Raw genomic sequence first — 20,496 nt, forward strand, 5'->3', positions numbered from 1 at the left:
TTAACTAAAAAAAAAAAACATGATATACTTACTTGCTCTGTGCAGTCTGTTTTGCACAGAGCAGCCTGGATCCTCCTCTTCTCGGGTCCCTCTTCTGTGCTCCTGGCCCATCTCTCCTATTGAGTGCTCCCACAGCAAGTAGCTTGCTATGGGGGCACCCGAGCCGAGTCACAGCTCCGTGAGTCCATTCAGGCACGGAGCCGCAGCCTGGCCCCGCCCCCTTTATCTCCTCATTGGCTGGCTGACTTTGATAGCAGCAGGTGCCAACGGTATCGCTCTGCTTTTTCAGTCAATACGGAGGGGAGTCCCGGGCAGTCGAGACACTCCTGTAACATCGCTGGATCTATGGTGGGCTCAGGTAAGTATGGGGGGGCTGTTGCACACAAAAGGCTTTTTATCGTCATAAATAGAATGCATGAAGATAAAAAAACTTCTGCCTTTACAACCACTTTAATATACCCATAATGTTCATTCAAGGTGTTGTGTTGAATCTGCATTTTGTGATAACTTTTAATCTTCCTTGGAAGTAAATGGTTTGTCTTTGCTTCTCCTAGGGGGTTCAGTGTGTCAACAGATAACAGGATTCATATTTTCAAGCCAGTGTCTGTCCAAGCCATGTGGTAAGTAAGCTGTGGGCACCAAAGGTTATACTATTCAAAGTTCCTATTGGACGTGCCACTCACGTAAACCTGTTATTCCTCAGGTCTGCGCTGCAAAGCTTGCACAAAGCCTGCGAGGTAGCCCGTGCCAACAACTACTATCCAGGCAGCCTTTTCCTAACATGGGTTAGTTATTACGAGAGTCACATCAACTCTGACCAGACTTCAGTCAACGAATGGAATGCTATGCAGGATGTGCAGTCCCATCGCTCTGATTCTCCTGTGCTTTTCACTGATGTGTAAGTTACCTGCCATTATTTTCTGGAATTGAAAAAATGTGGATTCTCAAAAAAATTAAAAGGTCAGCTCGGCAGCTACAAATACTGTAGCTGCTGACTTTTAATATAAGGACATTTACCTGTCCCTGGATCCAGCGCTGTCCTTGCCCATCCTGATTTTTCAGTTGGTTTTGGGTGCAGGTGTTGGCGTCTTTTCTGTAGGGGGCCGTACACACGGGCCAAATTTTAGGTGGTATCGGCCGGCTCAATAGAAACCGACCAACATTTGGCCCATGTGGGCAGCAGCCAGTATAACTGGAGCCAGTCGATTGTCCAGCTTCTGTGGAAGGGGCGTGACTGAAAAAGGTCTGCCAATGGCTGAGAGCGCCGACCAGTGTGTTCTGGCGGGGGGCCGCCCCCCTGTCAGAACACACTAGCTCAGCGGAGAGATCGCTGTGCTAACATCGGATTGTTAGTACAGCGGCTCCTGTCAAGCTCTTCAGGGTTTTTTTTTTTTATTCAGCACACTGGGTTGAGCGAAAAGGCTAGTGTTCTAACGCTTAAGGGAAACTGGCAGTGAAGCATTGTGACTTTACAGCTGGCTTCCAGCTGCGTATGCGCAAGATGCGCTGCGCTTTGTGATTAGTCCTGCAGTCTTCTGTAGCGGGACCTGAGATGTGTCCCGGAAGGAGGGGGAGGTGAACTTCTGCTCAGGTCACCCCAGCGATCTGACCGCAAGTGAGAAGTGGGTATCTGTCCAAATCGGGTACCCGCTAGTCACCACTCAATAAAAAAAGAAAGTAATATGCCAAATGTAGTGTAGGAGGAAAAGCAGAACTTTCCCTTTTTTGGCACCTGAAAGCATGCTTCAATTGCTTGGCTATCCAACATGCATATTCTGTTGTTTGAGACCCACATAATCTAGCAACAGCATCCCAGCCCATGTGAGCTTTTCGCTAGATGAGAAAAAAACGTCACTATTCCGAAAGTCTGTTTCTGGTGCTCATCATATTGAATGTTATCGTTTTTGAGCTCTGACTGTAGGAGCCGATCTCGCTGTCAGAACTTTCAATGTAAGCATTTTCCAAGTCAAGGTGAAAAACTTGTCATGAGTGTGAATGTGATCTTGCTTTTCACATCGAATTTAAATGTACATTAATGATTTTAGTGGTTCATACTCAATCAAACCTGTGGAGGTAAAAAAAGAAAAAGTGTTTAATGTAATATAATAATTAGCACTCCTAGGTTGAACATGCGGCTTATGTATTGGGCTCATTAAATTTCCTGATCAGAAATGCAATGTCCCAGCATTGATGTTCCTCTTCCCCTGCTGAGTAGTTGAGCTATTTTTGCAGTGGCTGATAAGGCCTCAGGAATCGAGGTTAGAGGAATGCAAGGACGATTAGCTTCTTTTCAAGGCCATAAATGGATTTGGATGATGGTGACCCGGGAAAGGTAGTAGGGACACATGTCCCATTCTGAAGCAGCCATGAAAACCTTGAGGGCTGCTGTCTGAATCATGCAGTGTTCACATAACATGGGGAATGCACACCTCCTACCACCTGTCTCTGCGATAACATGTCTCAAAACATGCAGGGAGTTAAATGTTGTCATTTTGTCTTTACAGACCGACAGAGAGAGAACGCACAGAGCGTCTAATTAAAATTAAGTTAAGAGAAATTATGATGCAAAAAGATCTGGAAAATATTACATCTAAAGAGGTGAGCAAGACGAGTGTTTGTTTTTTTTTTTTTTGTTTTTTTTATATATATCTATCTGTCTGAAACATTGACACCATGGAATGAAGACCATTCTATTACATATTTCTAATTCTTTCCATTCCTACAAATGTCAAGTGCCAGTTTTAACTGGGCACTTTGCCCAGGCCTTACTGCTGCTCTTGAGGAGTGGTGGGGTACTGGAAAAGAACCTTCATGTGGGATACTGCTAACAAGCCCAGTGGTATGTGTATAGTCCCCTATTGCTTATCTCTTGCAAATAGGATACTGCACCTTGAGCAAGTGAACCTGTATAGCTGCAATCCATACAAGATTTGTTGGAAGTATTAACTAATATAGTTTTAAAAGTTACAAACATTGCACATAATTAAAATTTATAGATCAGGATTTAAGGCTAGGTTCACACTGTTGTGGGTCTAGCAACGCGTGTAGATCGCACATATTCCCCGACCTACAGAAAAACCGCGCTGCTTGTTATCAGATGCGCAGGAATTACATTGTTACTGGCACCCCACGCATCTGAAAAGGCGGTGTGGTTTTCAGGGTGCAAACTGCATGGTGCCAAGGTACCATGCGATTCTGTACAGATGCATTTTTATAAAGAGTGTTCCCTTACCTCCTCTTCTGGGGTCCCCCCACAGTAGCTCTCGGCTCCTCTTATTCTCCTAGTGCCTCCATAGCAAGCCGATAGCAAGCAGTGGGGGCACTAATGCAGGCGCACTCCTGTGCTGGGCTGGGTGTCCGTTGACACACAGTGTGGCTCCATTCCCACCTCACAGGATTTGATTGACAACACATCAGTGCTGGATCAGGAGAAGACTCGGGTAAGTGTTTAGGGGGGGGGGGGGGGGGGGTTGCTGGACAGAGTGGATTTTGAAAGGTTTTTTTTTTTTTTTTCACCCTAATGCAAAAGTAAGGTAAAAAGACCTTTCAGCCTTTAGAACCACTTTAAGAATAATTCCCGTAATGATATATTTTACAATGTATCTATGTGTATACCATAGTTGGCTGATGCCACTGGAATTTGAAAATCACGCTAGTAGACACGCTCCTCGAGTGATCTCCACTTGCTTGAGTCCTGTGCTGAGTGGCTGGCCTGATGCATTGTGAACAAAGAAGGTTGGCCGCTCAACACGGGCACCTTATAGAGAATACTTTGCATTTTCTGAATGAATAAAAAGTGGTCTCTGGATGAGGTGAAGGGTGTGATTTTCATCCCTCCACCTTGTCTAATAAAAAAGTTTTGCATGAATTCAGAAAATGCAAAGTGTTGTCTGAATGGCACCCATGTTGAGCAGCTGACCTCTTGTGTTCACAAAGTATTGGGCTGCCTACTCAGCATGGGACCCGGCAGTGAGCGGAGATCAGTGGAGTAGCAGTGTCTAGGGGCATATACATAGTAACTATATATGCCCCTGGGGCAGCTTCCAGGGCATATACATAGTTTGGTCCGAGCTGGACCGGTATTTCAACCATGGAGTATATGGGTATATCAGTTTACTAGAAGTCTGAAAAGCAACCCTGACCTTCTGTATGTGTTAATTACCTCTTCATGATCCTAACGTACTTAAAGAAGAACTTCACCAAAGTCTTTAAAAATTAAGTCCGCAGCTACAAGGCAGCACATCCTTGGCTAGGAATGAAATGAGGAAGCGAGAGAGGGTGCCATTGGAAATGATACTCCCTGTTAAAAAAAAAAAAAAGAGGAGCATACAGGACACTTTAATTTCTGGGTGAAGCTTTTCTTTTTCTAAAAAAAAAAAAAAAAAAATGTTCTAGTAAGATGCTTTTCCTTTTATTAGATCCGGACAGAGCTTGAAATGCAAATGGTGTGTAACCTGAGAGAGTTCAAAGAGTTTATCGACAACGAGATGATTGTCATCTTGGGACAGATGGATAGCCCAACTGAGATCTTCGACCATGTGTACCTGGTAAGTTTCCTGTTAGATCTGTGTTGAATTGTGTCATTTATCTCACACTGTCTGATATTGACTCCTTACTGTGTGTTCTAACAAACACAGCAATGTATGTCACGTCAGATATTTATGCGGTATCATCCGCCAGCTTTTCCCAGAATATTGTTTTGTTACAACAGAAATGACATTTTTCTTTGTGAAATGAGACCAAGTAAAAGCAACTTCCTTTATTCGGAACCTTATGAAGCCATTGATGGTGTTTCTTCATGATGTGACGTCTAGTAGATTTGGGGAAGTGGTTTCATTTTGTGCGAATTAGGACTGCTGCTGTAATAGAAAGTTAGGCAATTCCATTTGGATTTCTGACCACACAAAGCGATATGGTGTCTGAAGTTATTGTAGTGTAGTCTCTGTAAATAGCACAACACACACTGCTGTACCTGCCCTTACTCCTTTCTTAAATGTTATGGATTGAAACAGGTGTTTGATGTTTGTCCCAAAAAACATAAAGGAGCTTTTACAATCCCAAAATACCCATTAGCATTTCCCTTTTAAAGTGAATTAGCCACTAATACACTTTATGCAGTACATTACACTGTTCTAAACTGTTGTTGCTGATCATTTAACTGGCCCTGGATGACTGACAATGCAGCTTGTATAGAGGACAACAAGATAGTCTTGCATTCTATGCATCAAGATAAAAAGCCTTCTGTGTTCAACAGCCTCCCCATCACCCCCTAATACTTACCTGAGCCCCAGCAATGTCCACGAGCATCTCGGCCGTCTGACACTCCCTCCTGATTGGCTGAGATACGGCAGCGGGACCATTGGCTCCTGCTGCTGTCAATCAGTCAGCCAATCGGGAGAGAAAGGAAGTATGGCCAGACCGCAGCTCCTTAGGTGCCCCCATAGCAAGCTGCTTGCTGTGGGGGCACTCGACAGGAGGGAGGGGCCAGGAACAGCAAAGAGGGACCCGAGACGAGGAGGATTTGGGCTGCTCTGTGCAAATCCACTGTACTGAGGAGGCAAGTATAACATGTTTGTTATTTTTATTGAGAAAAAAAGAGACTTTATAATTACTTTCATTGTTGCAGAGATTTTATGTCCTCAGTATGGAAGTAAAAGTTTTCATGTTTTTTTTTTTTTTTCTTCAGGTGCTAAAGGGTGCTTCTGCACTTGTACTCTTCCTTAAGATGTACTGTTCACAGAGTGACCGTCTTATTTACAGATTATAGAAAACTTGATTTTTTTTTTTGCAAGCATTACTATTAAAAACTGATCTAAATTTAGACTAATGTCTGTCCCTATGGAATTGCTCCCTTGTTATACGAGCCAGCAAGATGTCATTACCATTGCTTGCTATCAAGGTGTGGCCACCAGCTAGGGAGCGATTCCATAGAAGTAAATGGAAGGCACTCTGTTGCTGGTGATTTGGACCTAGTTGCAGAATTTCCTATCCAAAACCCACCTTTAGCAGAGTTTAGGAGCTGCTACGGTTAGTTAAGGTTCAACCTCCCTCTCCCGCACACTGAAGAATTGCATTTAGGATAGGAAAGTTTTGACCGCCAGTAGGGGTAAAAATTGCAGCATGAAATAGCCAAGTCTACATGAAGCCTTACAGTTTATACTGGTGCCATGACTGCTGGCCACAGGTTTTCTGTTTCAGGGTGGCTCCTTTCTCTTGCAGCATCCTATGAAGCCACCTTTGCATGCAGGTACTAGAATTCTAGCTCCCTACACTGTGTGTATAAATAGAAACACACAGCCATGTAGCCTAGGTTTATCATGCACTCCCCTGCTCCTCCCTTCTCCAAGTTAAGAGATTGACTGGAGACTGCACTGTGCTCTGGTAATTCTTTACTGTGAAGACCAGAAGTTCAGGGAAGCAGCACTAATAAAGTAGGAACCTGCAGCATTGAAAGTTGTAAACTGCGAGCGCTGGGGTAAGAATGTTAACAAACGGTTTACTGGGGAATGTCTGTTTTATTGCGCTCCACGTGTTAAGCTAAAAACACAGAGGGTTTAATACCACTGTACACTAGCTTAGGATATGATCACATGTGCATGTTTACCATTTAGTTTACTCTGTGTTGGCCTTCAACCCATAGAGAGGTCCCATTAAAGGCACCAAGGGAATATCCTTTTCCGTACATCCATACTGATGGATTTTGACATACAGTAAAGACTGCATAACATTGTTTTTTTTTGTTGAATTGTTGAGCTCAGCTTTGTTTCCATGGCTGGGGACAGAGGACATGATTGTAGGCAGCTCGTCTTTTTTTTTTTTTTTTTTTTCTCTTTGAAATCGAGGAACCCCGTGGCTTGTTTTATCACTTCAGAGAGCAGGAAACAGGGGCAGCATTTGGAAGCAGAGAGAGAGGTTAACGGCTGATGACCGTCTGTGGTCTCTGGGGATGTTAAAAGTGTTTACTCTGCAAGGACACTGATCCACAAGTCCAGTAACAGGAGGATAACCAACTGCACAGGAATCAGCAGGCTTTGTTGTAGAAGGAAAGATTTCTTCAAAGCTGGACCCCTCGGGAGGGGGAATGATTTCTGGCAGGCGCTAGCACTCCCTGTGGGGAGAAGCAGCCCTCTGCCCAGTGAAGTTTGTTCCAAATCTCGTTGCCAAAATCCAAATGGTACCTTTTGTGTGGGGGGGGGGGGGGGGGGTTTGCGAAACAAAATTAGAGGAAGCCCTGATATCAGCAAATATGCAGTGACTGAATATTACCAGAACACGTGAGCTTCCCTCCAGCTTTACAGCACAGCTTGGCAAAACTACAGGGAGCTTTTCTGGCACACTTTTCCCAGTCTGGGATTTATCTGCCTCTGGGCCATTTTCTGGTTTAGCAGATGAGGAAGCTGCAGTTGAAACAGCAAGTGCCTCGGAGCTGTCACAAGTCTCAGTAGTGACATTGGGGGACATTTTTTAGTACAAGGACAAGGTAATTTCTAGGTTATCCATAGGTTTTCAGAAGTAATTGTTACTTAGTGTATCTTTTACCTAAACACTAAAGCCTAAACATTTCTTTGCATTAAAGTGGTTCTAAAGTCAGTGATTCTAATGCATTAAGATAAAAAAAAACACCTCCTGTGTGCAGCAGCCCCCCTAATACTTAGCTGAAGCCCCATCTCAATCCAGAAATGTTGCATGAGAGCCTAGTCTGTCTGGGACTCTCTCTCCTCATTGGCTGAGACAGAAGCACAGTGCAATTGGCTTCTGCAACTGTCAGTCAAAGTCAGCAAGCCAATGAGGAGGGGGGGGTGGAGCAAAGCCACAGCTCCATGTCTGAATAGACACATAGAGCAGCATTTAAGCTTGGGTGCCCCCATAGCAAGCTGCTTGCTGTGGGGGGTACTCTGCAGGAGGGAGAGGCAGGTGAGGTACCTGAGAAGAGGAGGATTTGGGCTGCTCTGTGCAAAACCACTGCACAGAGCAGGTAAGTATAACAAAAAAACAAGACTTTAATATCACTTTAGGGTAAATGTTTATTCGCCCCTCACCCCCTAATGCTTACCTCCATCGCTGTGTCCACCTGCAGCATCTCTATCCTCCAGTCAGATCCTGTGACAAGGGGGAGGGGCTGAGCCCTGCTTTCAGCATCAATGGACACAGGCAGTGCAGTTTGGGATCAAGCATACAGATGTGCCACAATAGGAAGCAGCTTTCTATGGTTGCCCACTGAGAGGAGCACCAGTGGGGGGCTCAGAAGAGAAGAATCGGAGCCACTCTGTGCAATTCCTTTGCACAGGTAAGTATAAACCTGTTTGTTTAAAAAAAAAACACGGGTGGAAGGAAAGATTTCCCCATTTAACACATTCAGCCTCCTGCAGCGCTACAGTGTTCTGCTGGTGGGGGAGGGGGCACAGGAAGCATTCCTGGCCAACAGAATACAATGGTTACTGCTGGTGGCTATAGCTGCTGGCAGCAATCGCATATGAAAAATCTGACAAGCTGGTTGTACCCAAGTCGATCTATGGTTCGACGTGGATACAATCAGCCTGCCCATAGATGGATTAAGTCTCAGCTGGTCCCTGCTGAAACAGCTGAGTTTTAATCCATGTATAGCTGGCTTAAACATGTGTTCCCTGAAGTTGATGGGAAAAGGTGGCCTGGTCTGATGAGTAGTGTTTTTTTTTTTTTTGTTTTTTGTTTTTTGTTTTTTTTTTTTTTTGTTTTTTATATATATCTCATGTGGATGGCCGGGTGTGTGTGCATCGCTTAATTGGGAGAGAGATGGAACCAGTATGCGGTATTGTAAGAAGGCTAGCCGGTAGAGGCAGTGTGATGCTTTGGGCAATGTTCTGTTGAGAAATCTTGGCCCTGCCATTCATGTTTCCTGACCGGTACTACCTACCTAAACATTATTGCTGACCAAGTACACCCCTTCATGCAAATGGTATTCCCTGAAGGCATTGGCCTCTTTCAGCAGGATACCACACTGCAAAAAAAAAAAAAAAAACCTTCAGAGGTCTAGTGTCTTCCAACCCTCAACGGGTCAGGGCTGTTTTGGTGGCTAAAGGGGATCGGTGCATTTAGGGCCCTTATGACTTTATCCAGTGCACTTGCACACTACATGAAGATGGTAATCATGCAAATGGCATAACTGTTTTTTTTTTTTTCTTTCATATATTTAGAAAAGTATGTTCACTTTTGTTGCAAATCTGTACTTAACAACCCAGAGGATCTTAATCATCGTGAAGAGTTTACATCAGTTGTTGTGTAATGTGTTGGTTTATTAAGCATTCTCCCCCTGATGCCTGTACCCAAAAATCATGTATAGCCATAAGAGTCAGTGTGAGTTCAGCATGTGTTGTGGATTATGCTATCAGACCTTCACCCCCAACACTCTAGCTTGTCCTCTTTACTCCAAAACATATCAGGATGATACAATACAGTTCTTGGAGGAGAACAGTCCCTTTTTAGGATCTGTGAACCCTACGTCATAGAAATGGGGTGTAATCGGTGAGCCTGTCACAAGTTTTGCCTTTTGGATAGGAGAAGCGTAGGACTTTGCGTTTGGTACACTTCAGGATGCAGCTGTGAGCCACCTACATCCCTAAATACACATCCTGGTGCTTGCACCCAGTCCTTTGTGTTCATGCTTTGCAAACTGACCTTTCTCACCTCTCCTATGAGATCTGTGAAGATGTGAACTCTCCAATGGGGGGGGTTGTACCTGGTTTGACAGGTTGTTCCCCTCCCCCGCCCTGGGAAGGGCCATTCAGTGGGGTCCAATTACAGCATGGGGAATGAAGTCATCTGTTTGCTCTTATGCTAAAGTTCTGTGTGTTGCTTCAGCTTTACCAGGTCTTTTGTCAAACAGATTACATCTACAGAGCTTGTAACCCTTTCAGTCTGGAATACAGATATAGGTATTTTTACACTCATATATGCTGTCATATACGTTTTTGGGACATGTTGCTGCATAAGTTCACATTTTTCTGGATTCCAGTAGGGAAGTCACCTGGGACAAGACCTAGAAACAAGCAGCAGATACTGTAGTAGTTGTTCCTACTACAGTGATTTCCAGGTTCCACAGGATTCCACATTGATACTTACGTTGGTCCAAGCTGGACCAATGTAACCACACACACACACACACACACACACACACACACACACACACACACACACACACACACACACACACACACACACACACACACACGCTAAATGCAAAAAAAAAAAAAATTAAAAAATGGTGTACGGCCAACTTTAGTATACTGAAGGCAGAAAATAATTGCTGTGGGTCATTGACTGTTCATGTTACAGACGCTTTGACAAATGAAGTCAGCTGCGTTTTGTGAAATTGGTCACTAGTCATCTGTAATGTATGTAAACAGAGGTGTTGACTGCCCAGTTCTGAAGTGCCGTGACATGGGTAGATTTCTTAAAAAGCGCAGCTTTCCAGACTTCTATGTCCCTTCTTGGAAGTGAACCTCCCCGCTGATTAGATAATTGAAGTGAGATCATAAGCAATTTTAGAGTTTTTCTTTAGTAAAAGACTTTGAGAGTTTTACAAAATGTGTATTTATTTTTGCAGGGCTCAGAATGGAATGCTTCTAATTTGGAAGATTTACAGACCAGAGGGTAAGCAAACCGAAGACCAATTTAAAAGTGCCTCATCCTATGAGAGTTACAATGGAAGACTTCTGAAAATGCCCAGCTATATTATTTTTTGTTTTCTTAAAAAAAAAAATGCATGGATTACTATGAAGCCAGTGCATGTGGTACTTAAAGTGCGTTTTCTTGCAATGCAAAATCACTGTGTAGCCACGTCGCTGCAGTGGATATAACTGTATTAAAATGTCAGCAGAAGAAGGGATTGTCCCAAATGCCACATTTATCTCAGAATCCCCTATGGATGGTAAGAGCAGCCTCAGCCTAGACTCTGTCTAGGCCACACCACCGGCGCGCTTTGGCCCTATGTCCTCCTAACGCACACCAAGGGCTGTGCATTTAGTACGTCTCACTAGTGTGAAAGAGCCTTTAGATTTAGTTACATTTATTTTATCAAAGCTCTAGGCTCTTTATATGGCTGTTGTCAGTCTTGTTATCAGGCTGCCTTTCAGATATCGAGGCCAGCTCCTTGACCTCTATAAGGACTTCACTGAAATCCAGGCAAACTGTTAAATCAACAATTGAAACACATATGTAAGCGTTTGTATCTTTTGTTCATCCCATCCTGAAAGTCACACAGCCCTGCCAGACTGCACGGCCAGGTTGGTGACCTCACTTTCTTCACAATACAGATAGGTCTTGTGTAGTTTGATAGTGGAGGAGCAGCAACAGAATGATGAGCTTATCTCCGCTCATTCCTGTCTGCATGCTTCTTCTCCACACGTGAGCTACAGCACATCCGAGTCCCCCCCCCCCCCGTCCCTATTCAATCTGAGTTTTACTATACAGAATTTTTTTCTTCTTCCATCAGGAAGTTTTTTTGAAGTCTAATGTACTTTTGCTGGATGAATATACACGCGGACGGATAGAGCCATATTATACAGTATTTTACCAAAAGTATTAGGACACCTGCCTGCAAATGAACTTTAATGGCATCCCAGTCTTAGTCATTAGGGTTCGATGTTGACTTAATCCAACCTTTGCAGCTATACCAGCTTCAACTCTTCTGGGAAGGCTGTCCACAAGGAAAAGTTGGAGCTATTATAGCCGCAAAGGGTGGGCCAACTCAATATTGAACCCTTCGTACTAAAGCCCTATATACACTATTAGATTTTCTACAGATTTTTGTCTTCAGATTTACCAAAACCATGTAGTGCAAGGGCCTGCCTGATTGCATACAAATTGAAACTCATAAGGTCTGACCATATATCATATGGTTTTGGTAAATCTGAAGACAAAAATTTGCAGAAAATCGAATAGTGTGCATGGGGGTCTAAGACTGGGATGCCTTTAAAGTTCATGTCTGTGTAAAGGAAGGCGTCCCAATACTTTTGGTAATTTAGTGTGTGTGTGTGTGTGTGTGTGTGTGTGTGTGTGTGTGTGTGTGTGTGTGTGTGTGTGTGTGTGTGTGTGTGTATAGATAGATTATATATAATGGGTTTTAATGAATACATATCATTTGTCTGTCCTATCTGCCTTGAGATTAGCTATGTAATGTTGCCTGGTCCATGACCTGCTGCAGCTTGTGGCTGGACTGTGTAGGAGCAGCAGCACACTGATGAAGTCATCTCTCTGCTCTCCCCTATTGTTATCATATAAACTGTAGCGCCCCTGATTTTTGTCCTCCCTGTGCTAAGTAGAGTCGGTTTGTAACATGACAGATTCAGGTAATTGTACTGTTCTTTTCCATGACTAAATGGTGTTTTTGCATCTCCCTGGAACTCTCATGTCACTGCTGGTGTTGAGTTTTAGTATGTTTTCCTTGCTTTCATATAAATTCTCCAGAACATAGTTTGTTTTCATTATTACTCTCTCTCTCTGCATAATGATGGAATCTGCTGTTTTGTCAAGCCGCAGACTAGTTTGGCTACATAGTCTGTTGTGTTTACCTCGGCTTTGTGCCACATGCAGCGGGAGAAAACCACTCAATACCTCAGTTTCCTGAATTCTAGCCCCTTCTTTTAGGGATTTTATTATCACATTCCCATATGGTAGATCAGATTTGCTTTCTTTTTATACATATGGTATGGCAGAGCACACTGCCTGTTCAACAGATGTCTTAGTTGGGGTCACTAACCTTTCACCTTTACCTCTTGCTGCTGTCATAGCATGATTTGTAAGGCCTGTTCCAGTACTCTTAGTCCTTGGTTATACATGGGTTGCCCTCTGAAAACGACCTGTGGTGGATCACTTTTCAGTGACAAGTGGTGATGCGGCCTGTTTTAACCCCTAGAAGCCCGCACTGTAACCGTGTGCATTGCATACAGTTGCAGCACGGCCCCATTCACTTGAACAGCTTGGCATGTATTTATCACCCCATATGGCTGCCTTTGCAGCTTTAGGGGGTGGCTGTTCGGATGCAGTAAAAACATGGCTGATGTAGGTATGCAAATGGTCACTCTAATGTGTCAAATTAATTTATCAATTTTTTTTTTCTTAAACAGGGTCAGATACATCTTGAATGTTACACGAGAAATTGATAATTTTTTCCCCGGAAATTTTGAATATCATAATATCAGAGTATATGACGAGGAAGGCACTGATCTACTGGCTTATTGGAACGATACCTACAAATTCATCTCTAAAGCAAAGTTAGTACATCTGTTGATCACATCTGCTCTTTAGTGTTATATGTGTGTACCAATGCTTTATGTATTAACATGGGAGACTATGGTGTGCAGTCTGTTAGGCCCATTTTACAGGGCCACAAAATAGAATTGTAGTCCATGAAAGTTTCGAGCAATTCATGGCTCAGTTTTTGAGCAGTTTACTTTTTTCCATGTATGAAGCTAATGCTGCTTGAATTTCTTCCAGCACCACCCGTCTCGACAAAAGTCGATATAGAAATTGACTTGCCCACGTGAATAATTATCGGCCAGTGATTGCATCCTATCGGGTTCAGTCACTGTTTGGGAATTCAGGCAGCTACAGGTGCTGTGGATGCCCAAATACAATAGTGAGCGGAGGAGTTTGCTTGTGGGCTGAGCCAGAGAAAATCTAGCCATGTATGGCAAGATCACGTAGCTGCCGACCACTCGTAGCAAAATTACTGCAAGCGGGCGGTCAATCACATACGTACATGTATGTGATTGGCCTACTCCCCAGTTTGGGGCACGCATGCACGCTCCCCCTGCCAAACTTGTGCTGGCCACACTTTGGAATCTGATTTCATCAAATGATATCGGCTGTGTCCAATCACACACACAGTTCCAGTGTTTACAAAACACAGAGCTATGTGTACTGTGAACAGTGATTATGGATGTTTCTTCTCCCTGAAAAGCAGAGCAAAAAAACGGGCAGATAGTAAAGTAAAAGCACACATTGTTTCATAGTTGGAGGAGTTCCACCCAAAAATGGAACTTCTGCTCAATTGTCTCCTCGCCCCCTCCGGTGCCACAATTGGCACCTTTCGGGGGGAGGGGTGACAGGATACCTGTCTTTGACAGGTATCTTCTTCCCACTTCCAGGAGTCTGGACCGCGGCCCATTAAATCACCGTGGGGGTCCCTCCTCCTCTCCCTAGGCCAGTAGGAGAGAGGAGCAGGGCCTCACGCATGCGCAATAGGGTTCCCGCCATAAAGCCATAAAGCTACACTGCCGGGCACCCTTACCTGCAGTGGCAGCACCTGACAGCTGATGGAATTTAATTCTTTGGGGTTTTTTTGGGGGGGCGGAACACTGCTTTAACCCTCTTGATTTCCCCTAGATCTTAACCCCTTACCAACCAGTGTCATTAGTACAGTGTCCGTGTACAGTATTATCTCTGATCAGAGTGTTTATGGAATAGGGGGGCTATCCCACTGTCGACAACAGCTCAGCGAGGGAGATTGCTGTACCAACTTCAGATTGTTAGTACTGCGGCCCCAACCGAAACTGTCAGTCAAACTATTAGTATGTATGAAGCTTTAGTGTCACTAGGGACGTCGGTGTCAGTGGCCCTCCCAGATAATATATGTTAGTGCCAGATTGCTCGCCACCCTATCACAGTCACACTATAAGACGCTGATCACCCCCATTACCAGTAGAACATCATAGCTGCGTACATTCCAGTATATGTACCTTAGTTTGTAGACCCTATAACTTTCAAATAAACCAGTAAATATACGCTTATTGGGTTTTGTTTTTTGTTTTTTTACCAAAAATGTAGCAGAATATATTTTGGCCTAAACTTATGAAGACCTTTTATTTTTTTATTGGATTTGTTTTCTAACAGTAGAAAATATTTTTTTTGTTTTTTCATTTAATAAACAGTGAAAAACCCAGTGGTGATCAAATAGCACCAAACGAATGTATGTGTGTATAGATATAGATATATGTGTGTGTGTGTGTGTGTGTATATGTATATATGTGTGTGTGTGTGTGTGTGTGTGTGTATGTATGTATGTGTGTGTGTGTGTGTGTATATATATATATATATATATATCTCTTTTGTTTTTGGTTTTTTTTTACATCCGACCTTTGGATGTTCTCTCAGAGTGAGTTTCTGTGTCCTGCTGTCATGAAACGGGAGGAACTGCTCTCATCCCAGTGTTGACACAACAGTGACAGGTGTATTATCACAATTTCAAAACGCCACAACACGTGTCTTTGTGTGTGTTTTGCTTTTATGCATCACCAGCAGGTTGGCTGGATTTGTGCCCTGAGATGCTGCGGTATGTGGAGGTAGAGCTCCCTCTAGTGTTGGCTGAGTATAAAAGTGGTCTTGGTTTCTAAAACTGTTTCAGAGAACTGATGGCAGCCACATTCATCCTTGTTCTGGATTATACCGCTTCAAGAATGGTTTGCTGTTAGTTGACTGACACAGGTCTTCCCTTAGAGAGGTTTGCACATATTTTCCCAAATCGGTTATCGTTTTGTTTGCATTCACATTTTTTTGACAGATGTTATTAGTAATTGAGTTTTCTGCTTCTCCTGTAGGAAACATGGAGCTAAATGTCTAGTGCACTGTAAAATGGGAGTGAGCCGCTCCGCTTCAACTGTGATTGCTTATGCGATGAAGGAATATGGCTGGAATTTGGACAGAGCCTTTGATTATGTGAAGGAGAGACGCACCGTAACCAAACCTAACCCTAGTTTCATGAAGCAGCTTGAGGAATATCAAGGCATTCTGTTAGCAAGGTGGGCCTTTTTTTCTACTTCTCGGACATGTTCATACAGGTGTTCAACCTATATTTAGGCAAACTGATGCCATTCATTTCTCCAGACCTAAAGTGGTTGTAAAGGCAGAAGGGTTTTTTTTTATCTTAATGCATTCTATGCATTAAGATAAAAAGCATTCTGTATGCAGCAGCCCCCTTATACTTACCTGAGGTCCATCCTAGATCCAGTGATATTATAGGAGTGTCTCGGCTGCCCGGTACTCCCCTCCTCATTGGTTGAGACAGCAAGGCGGCACCATTGGATCTCGCTGCTGTCAGTCAGCCAATGAGGGGGTGGGGCCGGGCCGCAACTCCATGTCTGAATGGACACAGGAAGTTGTGGCTTGCCTCAGGTGCTCCCATAGCAAGCTGCATGCTGTGGGAGTACTCAACAGGAGGGAGGCCAGGAGCACCAAACAGGGACCCGAGAAGAGCAGGATTTGGTTAAAGGGCACTTGCTGTTGGTCTTCATATGTGATTTCTCCTGGGGAAAAAATAAATGAACATGAAAAATGAACAGATACAATGAGAGTCCCTTATGGTTTAGTACATGGCTGATCAACCTGTGGCCCTCCAGCTATTGCAGAAGTCCCTCCCATGAGGCATTGCAAGGCTGACAGTTAAAAGCATGACTTCCAAAGGCAAAGGCATGATGGTCTTGTAGTTCTGCAACAGCTGGAGAGCCACAGATTGAACACCCATGGTGTAGTAGTTCAGATCATATGAAAGAATTTGCTGAAAGAGGAGAAGTAACGATTTTAATTTACATCTTTAGGTGGCAGACACTTTTCAGTCTCCTTCAACCTCAAAGTGATAGCTTGTGGAGAAATAGGGGTTTATTTACTAAAGGCAAATAACACTGTTCACTATGCAAGTGTAGTTGTACTCTGCAATGGAATTTTCCCTAGAGCCAAGTGAATATGGTGAAGCTTCACTTTGCAAAGAATACCCAATCGCGTGCAAGGAAGATTTTTAAAAAAAATGCTTTTTTGCTTGCACATGATTGAATGATGGATGTAAACAGGGCTTAACGTCATTCACTAAGCTCTGGGGAAAAACCAGACCTTTACCTTTATTAAATCAACCCTTATGTCTCCACACAGACCTTTGCATTTTTTTTGTTACACTGTTTCCTGTTAAGGAAAGGACCTTTATCTTCAAGGGTATTTAGTGCTGATGTGACATTGGCAATGACAGTATGATGCAGCGATGCCCATAAAAATGTAATACCCTGAAGAACCATAGTGCCAGTGAATTGAATGCATATATGTTTTGGTTTGCTCAGAGTGGTAATAAACCTATCCTGAAAACATGCCTCGCTTCCCCCAATGAAACGCGTTGTTGTAACAAATGATGTAATATAATAACCAGCCAGTTAAGAAACATCCATTATTCATTCCCAGAAATATAAAAAGAAAAGAAAATTGTTGTGCAGAACGTAAGATACTAATTATCTACAGCCTGAATGAAATCTGCTCTCTGTATCACATAATATAGCTGTGCTTGTTTACTTGTGCTCTCCAGCAGCTCTGTACTCAAATGATACCTCATCACGTGACCTTGTTTTAAGTCTAGGTGGTTTAAGAAGCATGAGGGTTCGATCTTGTTACGTGATTAAGGCTAACATGAGTATCAAAAGAACATGTCTTAGCTTTCATGAGTAAAGCTAGTCCTTTCCTCTTCCCCCTTCATTGGGTTCACCAGCATTGTGCAACCCATAATCCAGTGGCCACCTGCTTCTCTTTATTTCTGTGGCTGAGATACAGTTCTGTTGCTCAGGGTAGTCCTGCAGCTGCTTGGTTGTGAGTGATTTATGTGTTTACCGATGACCCATATGACTTTTCTGCAATTACTACTTTTTTTTTTTTGCATTTTTTTCAGTAGATTTGTAAACTTAAGTCAAAACAATTGAATAATTTGATAATGTTTTTTAAAACCTTTAGTGTGGATATAAATAACACAACCCTATCCCTGAAGCACTAGCCCAATTCAGCCTTTCGATGGGGACTGTTTAGGGCTTAACTAGAGGGCTATAGCGAGCTCCTACCCTTTTTCCCCGAAAATAAGACCTAGTGTGATTGTGATGGCTGCAATATAAGCCCCACCCCCCAAATAAGCCCTACCCTGTTTCTCCGAAAATAAGCCCTACCCTGAAAATAAGACCTACAAGGACTTTAACTAGGGCTTATTTGGGGGGTAGGGCTTATATTGCAGCCATCACCGACAATCACACTAGGTCTTATTTTCGGGGAAACAGGGTAGGCTACTTTCACACTGAGGCGCTTTACAGGCGTTTTAGTACTAAAAATAGCGCATGTTAAGCACCTCTCCTGTCACTCCAGTGTGAAAGCCTGAGTGCTTTCACACTGGAGTGGTGCGCCTGTGGGATGTTAAAGTCCTGCAAGCAGCATCTTTGGGGCGCTTTAGGAGCGGTGTATACATCACTCCTAAAGCGCCCCTGCCCATTCAAATCAATAATCAGTGCAGCCAAAGCACCTGCCAAGCGCTTCAGCAGCAGCACTTTGTGGGCACTATTAACCCCTTCATCGGCCACTAGCTGGGGTTAAAAGCACCCCGCTAGCGGCCGAAAAGGGCTGCTAAAATGACGGTTAAGCTAAAAATAGCAGCGCTTTACTGACGATTCTCCCAGCCCCCCACCCCGCGTCCCAGTGTGAAAATGCCCTTAATATCAGAAGCATTCGTTATTATTAGCTCATTCGAAAATCTGTAATTCACAGGCCAAATTCCTCCCTCTTATTAGTGGAGGTGGTGGATAGAAGATATAAGCAAAAATTTCTCTGGTCATTGTAGATATCTGCACATCTGTGGATAGTCTAATTGTTCAATTGAAGTCTTCCAGTGGAGGTTTACATCTGTTTACTAGAGGCGGCCAGAGACCAAACGTAAATCGGGCCAATTTTCAATCAGTCTATGGGCAAGCTGGTTGTACTGAAGTCGATCCATCGATTGATTTCAGTACAACCAGTCTGTCAGGGTTTTTTTTTCCACCCGATCACTGATTGCCAGTGGTTATAGCCGCCAACAGGAAGGCTCCCCGCCGGCAGAAAACAATAGCCCTGCTGGTGGGATTCAACACATAGTTGATGGGTGAATCAAGCAATTTTCTTTCCTTCAACCGTGGTTGAAGGAAAAAAAATTGCATAATGTATGGCCTGCCTTAAGGACAACATGGAAACAAAGTGATAATGTTACTTATAGCGGCTAATAAACCATTCAGCTGTAAATGCCCAGTGCATGTTGGAAAGTAAAAAGTACACCTTCAATAGACTGCTTGCTATGTATTGCAGCAGTTTGCATTGAACCTTTGCACTGTCATATTGTATATTCCTAATAGGCATGTGGTTTTTGTCAGTGGAATAAGTGTGTGAGCTTTGTGATATTGTGTGGATAAGGTTCACTGTGTACCCGTGCTTTCTCAGAAAAGGTCATCCTTAATGTGACAAATAAAACAGGTGTCTCTGGGCAGTGGGGATATATTCATATGATGTGTCCACATTTCATATCGTCTTGTCATGTGCACTAGGCAGCTGTGTGTACCAAATCTTGTTACAGACACTCCAATGTGTTTTAGTCATTTAAAAATAGTAATATTTGTAGCACAACACCCTCATGTAATATAATTTTGTTTGGTTGTCGATGTCAGCCTGATTAATTAACAATGAATAAGTTAAAAAAAAATTAGTAAAAAACGCAAAATCAGCGTACCTCTAAAATGCATGGAGATGAAAGGATCAGTCAAGCCAAAACTGATTTCATTGAAGCCTCTTAATGAAATTTCATTACAATTTGTGATTTATTTACTAAAGCTGGAGCATGCAAAGTCAGGCTCACTTCTGCATCGAAACCAAACCGCTTGCAGATTTTATTGCCAAAGCTTTAACCACTTTAAGACCGGGCTTATTTTCCAAACTTGTTTACAAGTTAAAAAAAAAAATTGTTTTGCTAGAAAATTATGTAGAACCCCCAAACATTATATATATTTTTTTCTAACACCTTTAGAGAATAAAATGGAAGCCGTTGTAATACTTTTTGTCACACCGAATTTGCGCAACGGTCTTACAAGCGCACTTTTTTTTGGAAAAAAAATCACTTTTTTGAATTAAAAAATAAGACCGTAAAGTTAGCTCAATTTTTTTTGTATATCGTGAAAGATGTTACACCAAGTAAATTGATACCCAACTTGTCACACTTCAAAGTTGTGCCTGCTCGTGGAATGGCGACAAACTTTTTCCCTTAAAAATCTCCATATGCGATGATTAAAAAATTCTACATGTTGCATGTTTTGAGCTACAAAGGAGGCCTAGGGCTAGAATTGTTGATCTCGCTCTAATGATCACAGCGATACCTTACATGTGTGGTTTGAACACCGTTTTCATATGCCGAGCTCGGCGGGACGGGCGTATTGAAAAAAAAAATTTCTTATTTATTTTACCTTTTTATTTTTACACTTTTCTTAGAAATAAAAGTGACTTTTTTTTTTTGTATTATTATTACATGGAATGTAAAGATCCCTTATAATAGAAAAAAAGCATGACAGGACCTCTTAAGTATGAGATCTGGGGTGGGGCCATCTTCCCCCCACTCATTTCCATACCTAACAGGAGACGGGACACGATCGCCGCTGCCGGCGGCTCCGGTAAGCAGCGGAGAGTGGCGGGGGGGCGCCCTCTCCCGCTTTC

The 20,496-nt window shown here is 43.1% G+C and overlaps 1 protein-coding gene across 1 annotated transcript in view; it reads left to right on the forward strand.

Moving 5' to 3' along the window:
* Nucleotides 1-20,496, forward strand: part of LOC141129080 (protein phosphatase Slingshot homolog 2-like) — a 92,733-nt gene that overhangs the window by 63,611 nt on the left and 8,626 nt on the right. Inside the window, exons 6-12 of the mRNA XM_073616851.1 lie at nt 555-620; nt 704-898; nt 2,505-2,598; nt 4,419-4,547; nt 10,583-10,629; nt 13,104-13,250; nt 15,576-15,776. Coding sequence (XP_073472952.1) covers nt 555-620; nt 704-898; nt 2,505-2,598; nt 4,419-4,547; nt 10,583-10,629; nt 13,104-13,250; nt 15,576-15,776 — 879 coding nt within the window. The remainder of the gene's footprint in view (nt 1-554; nt 621-703; nt 899-2,504; nt 2,599-4,418; nt 4,548-10,582; nt 10,630-13,103; nt 13,251-15,575; nt 15,777-20,496) is intronic.

Source organism: Aquarana catesbeiana, linkage group LG02, assembly GCF_042186555.1.
Source record: "Aquarana catesbeiana isolate 2022-GZ linkage group LG02, ASM4218655v1, whole genome shotgun sequence".
Lineage (NCBI taxonomy): Eukaryota > Metazoa > Chordata > Amphibia > Anura > Ranidae > Aquarana > Aquarana catesbeiana.